General features: G+C 34.3%; 1 protein-coding gene across 1 annotated transcript; it reads left to right on the forward strand.

Moving 5' to 3' along the window:
- The first annotated feature begins 55 nt into the window (after positions 1-55).
- Positions 56-9525, forward strand: LOC123557489 (uncharacterized). Its single transcript, XM_045348969.2, has 5 exons — positions 56-3530; positions 4046-4197; positions 4500-4613; positions 7317-7410; positions 7762-9525. The coding sequence occupies exons 1-5, from the start codon at positions 3335-3337 to the stop codon at positions 7908-7910; spliced, it is 705 nt and encodes a 234-aa protein (XP_045204904.2). The 5' UTR covers positions 56-3334; the 3' UTR covers positions 7911-9525.
- Positions 9526-9729: the final 204 nt, after the last annotated feature.

Consider the following 9729-nt stretch of genomic DNA (forward strand, 5'->3'; position numbering starts at 1 on the left):
TGGGTTAATGTTCAAGCATCTGAACATCTGAACATGGTTTATTTTCATTTTCAAAAGCCTCATTGAAACAAAATGATAAAAATCATACTGAGCTCCATTCATAGTAGTAAAATAGAGAAAAGTGGAAACTTCACAGGTCGCTCAACACGACATAAACGAAAATGTTGCAGGCTCGGTTTGATTGAGCCTGTTCATGGACGGTAGTGGAAATGCATGCTACCGTCCACGCCGCGGTCGTCATGCGGCTATTTGATGTAATAAACCTACAGTTTTCCCCTTAATCATTGTCTGGTAATCACTTTTACTTTCATTGCCATTATTTGTACAATTTCCTGAAAGGGAAAATAATTCTTTCAGTCTTATTCGTCTGGAAAATCAAAAATTAAAAGAAAATGTTGTCTGAAATGCAGGTTGATTCCACTTAACGCCTCTTCGCAGGAGGCTCTATTCAGTTAGTGCGCGACTTTAATTGTTTAATATTGTCGCCTTGCTCCTCTGTACTTGCCTTTGTATCTTTTTTGTTGTCGCCATTTCTTGCGGCTTGTATTTAAGAAAAACAAATCTAAATATAATACGTCAAAAGTTTTATAGAATGTAACTCTGTCCTTAACTTTCACATGAAGAGATAAATCGGTCAGTTTGCGACGTATTGTACAAAGAAACGGGGTTTAGCGACGTGTACAAGCAGTAAACGTATAAGTCTCTCAAATCTTGACAAGTAGTTAATCCTAAAGCATAAGAAGGTGTACGAAAAGCTTCAATTGTCATACATCACGGTCTTGGTTTCTGGCACAACAAATGTATGTTACACTGCATTGTGATCTTAAATTGCTCATCATATCCCTGATATAGGCTCTGGAAAGATCATGTAGAGCTTTTTAGGTGAGTGTAAGAAGCCTGTACTGTACAAAGTAGTTCAAGGATAACCGATGGAGTTCTATCATTGCGGATGTAATATGACTGCGACAGGACGTCCCTGCCTTGCTCTGGACTTGTTGCAGTTTGTTTTTAATGCGGTGTCTGGAGTACAACTTAGCAAGGCATTACATCAGTATAATCGTGAGGTTACCATGCAACTGAAAGGACCATCGTGACATGACTCGTTAGATACCGTCTGGTGTGACATGTTCTGCGTATTTATGCATATCCAGCCTGGCATAGAGTTGATTTGTTGTCCCATATCATTATTGGAGTGTAAGATTTCCTATCACAGTTTGTTGGTTTTATTACAAAGTCATCGACCTTCATCGAAACGACAGGAATATTCTTCGAGTTATGTTTTGATGTAAACAAAACTACATGTTTTATCCCTATTAAGCTTCAGCATGTTGCAGAGCTTACGTGGGACGATATCAACGGGACAACTCTTTATGTGGTGCAAAGCACAGGTTTTACAATCTTAAAAGACAGTTGTCAGTATCGAGGAGATGAAATATTTCATGACGTCTGCATATGACAACATGGGCCTAGCATACATTACATAACTCTTGGGTACTGATCTATAGGATACTATATTTCGTCAATACAAGCGTTTAAACCTACAATTGTTCAATAGCGATTGCTTTTAGGTATAACATGTATTTAGTCGGTGACTCCAAAATGTAGTTAAAGGCGACGTAACAGTATTTGGTGGTCAATGGTATCCGAAGTAGTAGACAGATCAAATATCACGTGTATTGTGACAGATGCTTGGTCAAGAGACTGGAGGATGTCGTTCTGTATCTTTATCAACACCGACTTAATTGAATGAAATGTGTACGTACAGCAGTACCTCAAGGAAGTTGCTTTCATTTGGATATCAATCTAGACGCGTACCCACTAGCTTCTCCAAGTTTTGCAAAAGATGTATGTATTTATTCTAAAATACTGCTTGGATACGGCTACAGGATATCACTCTGGATGTTGGATCTTTTAAAAAGAAAGGAATAATACAACGTGCAACAAAAGACAGGGAAATCCAGGAGGTCATTTTTGCGCCTTTTCCGTTACACTAATCAGCAGGTGCAGTCGCACAAGTACTTGTTTTTTATGAAAGGTTACTGTGTGTCGAAAAAAGTCGTATGTAACAGCATGAAACTGGTATAATGTGTTGACCAATCTGACATGTAAGCTTCGGACATACTGCAGCGATGTGTTTGTTTCCATCAAACAAGACCTTCAAGCATAAAGAAGTGAATGAACTGGATACCAGAAGCTAATATAACACACCGAGGGCTCAACGCGAAACTAGTCTATCTGCTTCTATTTCTATATACACTTAGACTAGTTTCGTATTGAGCCCTCGACATACTAAACAGGTAAAGCCACATGAAACTCTAAACCAACACATTGTTTTTGTCTGGATAAACATTTTATTTATACAATGGTTTCTCGCAGCGTGAGGCTTCCAAATTTATAAAGTTTTTGCTCAGCGCAAGATTGATTTTACAGCAGTTTCGAGTAGCGCGATGCTTCTAAATTATACAACCGGTTCGAACAGAGCGGGACCTTAATTTTACAATAGTTTCGCTCTGAAGGGACAATACACCTTTTTAGAGAATAAACTTAATTGATAAAAAAAAAGTCCAGTGTCATTTATCTTTAATGCATGCTTAAAGTTATTAGTTTACAAAACATTTTGTTTATATGTTAAAGTTAAACAAATAGTGAAGTAGGAAGTTGTAACTAGATAATGAAAAAAGATACTGAATTGTTCATATGATATATATGCCATTTATTACGGTTTAGAAGGAATAAAAATAGTCGTTGAAACAAGTTTTATTTTCTAACAAGTATTTTGTAATCATTTCAGTTTGCGATAGAGAGGAAATTATTTCACATATTCGCCATATTGTTTAGTCATTAGCTTATAAATTGTATTAGGTTTACTTAAGTGGAAGTGAAGAATAGAAGAAATACTTTTTAACGAGCTTACTAATGAACTTCATACGTTCAGAATGTGAGATATCCACTATTTTGATATACACATATAGTAAATGGACTACGTGAATTTTGTCGTGGATGTTTTTTCCTAGGTAATAGGATGTAGTCAAATCAGGTTTCAATACTAGTTTTTCATGATTTAACTTTCAGTTGAAAAATAGTGTGATCATGAAAGTCGTTTTAAGTATTCTGCAGGATTCATTTGTATCATTATTTAACATATTTAGGTTTTAACCTTTTTGCGATAAGATAATTCCTACTTTCTGTAATTGGATGGAAGTTAGAAAAAGCGCAAGTACTTTCGTATGTCAAGCGATGACATGATGGAAAAAAACCGATGCCATGATAGAGAACGACTTGATCGGAAAAGAAGACATGATCGAAAACGATGATATGATGGAAAAAAAATGGCATGATGGAATCAGAAAATAAAGACATTTTTATCGGCTCTCCTAGGTCGCGTGGTCAATCGACATTTTTCTCCAGTTCAGAAAATATTTACAAACTGAAAGTAGTTCTTATCGGTGATATTAACGTTGGGAAAACGTCTTTAGCAGTACGGTTTTCACAGGATAAATTTGACGAGAAATATAAGCAAACTATAGGTGGTAAATCTTTTTTATCAGGTGAACTCTCCGCTATTTGTTTAAGCTTTATATTACCAAAGGACAAACTGATATCCAAGATTTGTTTTCACTCCATAAATGTTTTTGATTTCATGGTAGATAAGACAGTTGTTTAAATACAGAATATGTAAAACAACATAAAAAGTGCTACTCCCAATATTACCTATGGCAAATATTTGACAAAACAGTTATTGAAAATAGGATTTAGTAAAGTAAAATATATATTCATACCAAAAAAGTGGTAGGCTCATTACAAAGCAAGGCACTGTGACCCTTTAAACCTATAGAAGGTGTCAACAATGCTGTTCTAATATCAAGTTTGTCCAGGGGCAAGGTTTTAAAAATGAGTTTGTCGACCATTCTTAGAATACAACGTAGCCATTTGTCATTTCTATAGAAAACTTGTCTCGGACGCTTGAGTTTTGAGACTGGTCTCCTAACCTCGAACCAGATTTTAGTATGTAGAGATAAAATGGTTTTCTTTTTTTCTTCAATAGCTAGTTTCATTTCAAAGATTGCAATAGTTAAAAGTGACGTCATCCATTTCCAAATATGGGACACGGCAGGCCAGGAACGCTACAAAAGTTTGGTTCCGATGTATCTTCGTGGGACCCATATAGCTTTTGTTGTTTATGACATCACAAATCCTGTAAGTACTATTCTTATTTCCATTCTTTTAGTATTTGTCGAAGAAAAAAAAAGCATTATAAGAAGATCCATTGAAACAACACTTTCATACATGTGTTTAATGCAAGTACTCGTAACACTGGTACAGTGTTTACATTCCGGACAATTGGAATATGATCGCTGAACACTAAGCTCCGGACAATAAGAAATCATATAATAGCAAACTGTATTCCAGACAAACAGAAATCTTGTTATAGAAGACGATATACAGAACAATCAGAATATCATTATTATTTACATTAATACACATATATCTATTTGTAGGGCAGTTTTGAACATACTGGTTTTTGGTTGGATGCCTTGCGACATCACTGTGATATGGTGACGATAGTTCTTGTGGCCAACAAGTGTGATCTACAATCGGTTGTCGACGAAAGTGTAAGTAATTAACATACATATACACATATTTTATCCACTCTAGAATATCACGTATATACATATACACATATTTTAATCGCTCTAAAATATCAGGTATATACATATGTTCATATTTTAGTCGCTCTAAAATATAACGTATATACATATACACATATTTAAGTCGCTCCAAAATAACACGTATATACATATACACATAATATAGTCGCTCCAAAATATTACGTATGTGCGATTGTTCCACTAGTGCGTAACAAAAATATACCATATAGAAATTCGCTTTCACGATATCTAAGGTTACAATATGTATGTATGTGTCATTGTGAAAATATGTTTAAGGGGGTGAAATATACACGGATTTTCGTTAACCAGATATAAACTGAATCATTTATACTAGGTCGTGTTTTTATGCGAATAATCTAGGATATAGACATAAGTAATCGTCAAAACATTTTGAAGAATTCTGAGGCTGCATATTATATACATTACTGCTATATTGAATATGTCATTGTATAGAAATAGGTGTTCATTTTCGGTTTCAGTAGTGATTTTCACAGATAACAATAATTATTTTAGTTATGATAGCAAAATTACTCATATGTTTCCTGTTAGAATCACGTCTTTCATTGGCAATACATTTTTTCTTTTAATGAATATGAAATTCCATCTTACCGGAAATTATAGTATTCTTTGTCATATCTCTATGTTAAATGTTGCCGGAAATGAAATGCAGAAATCGGAGCTCTCGGCGATTATAAACAAATGTAGCCCTCCAAAAAGTAACAAAAAAATCTTCGAACAATAAACGATTGCACACAAATAAAAGGAAATCAAAATCATCTTTATTATGAATAGCCACATTATATTTTTGTCTCATTGAAATTTTAAACAAATGCTTGTCAATTTGACGGAAGGTTGTTTCCAAATAGAGGGAGCTTGTCCTAGTGATACAATTTAAACATGTTCGTAAAAAATGGATCTATCTAAGACTCACGAAACACGTTAAACAGTATGAGAACAAATCTGCTGTTTCCGTATGATATCGCGCGCAGAACATATATCTAAATATTTTCATACAAAATAGCGTGCAGAACATACAGTCTAAATATTTCCATATTATATAGCGTGCAGAACATGAATATCTAAGCGTTTCCATACAATATGGCGTGCAGAACATACATATGTAAGTCTTTCCCTATAATAAAGCGTGCAGAATATGTGTATCTAAGCGTTTCCATACAATATAGCGTGCAGAACATACATATCTAAGTCTTTCCATATAATAAAGCGTGCAGAACATGTATATCTTAGTAACCAAGAAACACTCAAACTTTAAACACAGAGGCTTATCTTGTACAGCAAGTTTAAGCAGTAATTTCCATTACATTTAATGAACTATAGACACGGGTGGTAAACGCGCAATCCAATTCCCCCCGTCGGGAATACGCTTAAAATGGGTTTCGCAACATCCGGTGCTAGTGTTGCGCGTAAAAGAAGACGAAACTGAGGTATGTGAAGTTATAATTTTGCTTAGTATGAGACAAGAATAAATTTTCTCGAAAAAAGCAAAATGCTATTCAACACAGCTATGATAATACATCATATGTGTAAAATATCTGGTTTGTAATTTATGATTCGGCTCTATTATCACAAAAACTCTGGCGGCACGAAACGTGAAAAAAGTATTATGAAATCAACAAAAATGGAAGTTTCTGACCTAATATGCCTAATCTGAGGACATCTGATGCTTTTTATGATAACTCAACTGTTATAAAGTAACGAATATCAAAATTATTTATTTCAAATCCTGCTTACGGGGACATAATTGACAAAAATAATCATCGTGAATGGGGTTGCGCACCGGGAATGGAGTTGCTCGTATACATCATAATGTATATAATGTATACGCGCAACCCCATTCCCGATTATTTTTTTGCTAATCTTTCCCCCAAAAGCAACATTTCATTCAAGTGTATGTAATATTCATGACTGTTTTACACGTGTTTTATCATTCAAGGCATCACATTTCCAGAATGAAGGCACAAGAGTTAGAAAATTTGCATTTTTCATGATTCCATGCTTTTTTGACAGGTCGAGCAAGCAGAGGTTTCGTGATAACAGAGCTGATTCTTAAATTAATAAGTTGGTATTTCACACATATGATCCTTATTCATTTTTGTGGCGAATAGCATTTTGCATTTTTTCGAAAGCACTCGTAAATGTGTAATTATTTACAAAAACAAAAACCCACCTACCTCGATTTTGTATATATTGATGCGCAACACCAGCACCGGAAGTCGCGCAACCCATTTTTAGCGCATTCCCAGTGGGAATTGGATTGCGCGTTTACCACCCGTGTATAGAGTAAATAGAACTTTGACTATGTAAATGCTCAACAACATTCGTTTGCTCATGTTTGAGATAGCAATATAGGTGCTTATGAAAGAAATACAAATTGTAGTAAGGAAATTTTCGTCCGCCATTTGTAGCAAATAAATTTAGTCGAGGATGTTTGCAAACTTTACTGCACCTCTATAGAGCAAATATCCATTTTCACCAAAATTTAATAAAACTATTTAAAAATTACTGTACCACAAACACATTTTAATTTTCTTTGTGATGTTCGCTCTTGAGTTTGCATTGTATACACAAGACGAGGTATCCATAATTGTGTCAAGCCATTTTAATCTTCTTGTCACATTTTCACAGATGGCATTGACATATGCAGAAGAACACGGACTTCAGTTTGTGACAGTATCCGCAAAAACGGGATACAATGTAGAAAGGCTGTTTCATTCCATTGGTAACAATTATTATACAGAATAGAGGAAACGTAAATTATGCAATTAGAGCATTCTATGACTTAATGCTTTCAAAGGGGCATGTCTTCTGTTGGACGTCACATTTCGAAATAGGAAGTGCTTACATTTCAAAATAAAAATATGCGGAATGAATTGCTAACTTATATTTTATAAAAATATTTCTGTAAAACTGATATTTTTTAAAAGACATTGATGATGTTGATTTAACATTGACAAGTGCTGAGAATTAGTTGTTTTCATTTTTAAAATGATATCATAATGAATATTAGGTGTAGCACTTTGTTGACAGCTCGGTAAATAAAAGTGTCTTTTTATCTATTACTAAATTTCAGGTTCTAAAGTGGTTGATAAACTGAAAAGTCAAACAGTGACATCTGTACGAGACCGGAGTAGTCGTTTTTGTACCAATAATCAGCCAGTACAAGCCGAAAAGAAAGATATTGAGACTGGACCTAAAAAGAAAAAGTGCTGTAAAACATAGTTTTCATAAACACATTTAATGTAAAGGCATATAACATGACATAACAGGTGTATAATTGTTACTAAGGCATAGATGAAACATGATTGTAAAAAGAAGTAACATATGTCAGAAATTAACGAGCCTTGTGGGACCGTGGCATACTGTTTAATTAAGAAATAATATATCTCATCGGTGATTTGTCGCTGAATAAATCACTGTTTGGAGTTCAGATGCGAAGGAATTATATCACGAGGGCGTAGCCCGAGTGATATAATGCTACGCATCTGAACGACAAACATTGATTTATTCAAGAGCAAATCACTAAATGAGATATATTATTTCGATTCTAACACGTTATCAAGGACTTTAAAGTACACCTTGTCGGCATGTATTAGATATTTGCCCGTTTTCAATCGGGTTCTTTTCCAGCGCGCCGTTACGCCGCTTGACGCTATGACGTAATAGTTGTGACGTCAGAACAGTGAATTGTTGTTTAATAAATCACTGTCTCCAGCCTTCTTTGTTTAATAGGAAAATGAATCGGATCGTGATAGAATTACGATTTTTACACCGACCGCGCAATATTTACGTAAAGGCAAATGTGTATCAAGATTTACCAACATACAGTTAAGGGTTCTTGGTGCAAATAAATTTACTCACATTGTTTGGCTTACGATATTAATAAGTGAAGGATCAATTAAATGTTTTTCATTCTTATATCAATCATGTGAAACTAGACTTCAAAATTATAATAGATTTTTCATTAAAGGAAACTAGAACAGTAATATGATACATTTTTGGTTGTGAAATTTTTGGTTTTCTTTTTAATGCTTTGTAAAGTTCTTTTACTAAATCTAATGCATCAAAATGTTATGAAAATGTTATCATTTTTTTTTCCAAAGGTGTATTTTTTATTGTTTTTTGAAATGACGAAAGGGTCCATAGCCATACAGCTTGTTATATTTTGTGAATTGTTTTAGGTATCATTACATAGTTTTTATTCGTGGCAATTGCACAATGTGCCGTCCACGTATGACCGGCACTAAAAATCGGACGGGTTATACACTGACTCTTTGCCATGTGTTATTCAGATCTCCACAGAATACCAACAAAATTAAGTGGCCTCCAAGTTGAAGCATTTAGTCAAATATTCATTTTAATAACAGATAAGCATTTTTGTTTATTTAATCACTGATTTTATAACATGATTACTGTTTATGTACCAGTTAAATTGTCAGTGTGTGTAGGCAGAAACCACATGGCTATATAAAGACCTAGTTTCATTTCCATTTCCGACACATGCAATTAAAAAAACACTAGTGTAGTAAATATATACAGGTTTGACTGTGTATATATATATATAGTGCGTTCTCTCAGTGTTGTGATTTGTTTTAACCAATGACATTCTCATCATTTATTATATTTAATGTGCATGCATAACGAATGTAACATGCAACATGTAGCATAAACCATTTTCTGTTTATAAAAATAGCTGACGCTAATATTGAAAATACATAGAGTTTTGCAAGATATATTCGTGAAATACAGATGCCTTGCGGTGTAAAATGGGACAGATGGCCAAGTTCTTGTCTACGGAGGTTAAGCGTTGTGTACTAATAAATTATCAATACCTCAACATTGTTTATCGTTTCATTTATAAGGTTTAGGGTTCTGATTCGAAGGAACTGAAGTACGGAGACACAAGTATGAGTGGATTAATGTTCAAGCATCTGAACAATAAACCGTGGTAAGCCAGAAGAATGCATAGATTATTGTCAATTGAAGCAAAATGATAAAAACCATACTAAGCTTCATTCATCGTGGTAGTAGTTAAGCGGCC

Source organism: Mercenaria mercenaria, chromosome 5, assembly GCF_021730395.1.
Source record: "Mercenaria mercenaria strain notata chromosome 5, MADL_Memer_1, whole genome shotgun sequence".
Lineage (NCBI taxonomy): Eukaryota > Metazoa > Mollusca > Bivalvia > Venerida > Veneridae > Mercenaria > Mercenaria mercenaria.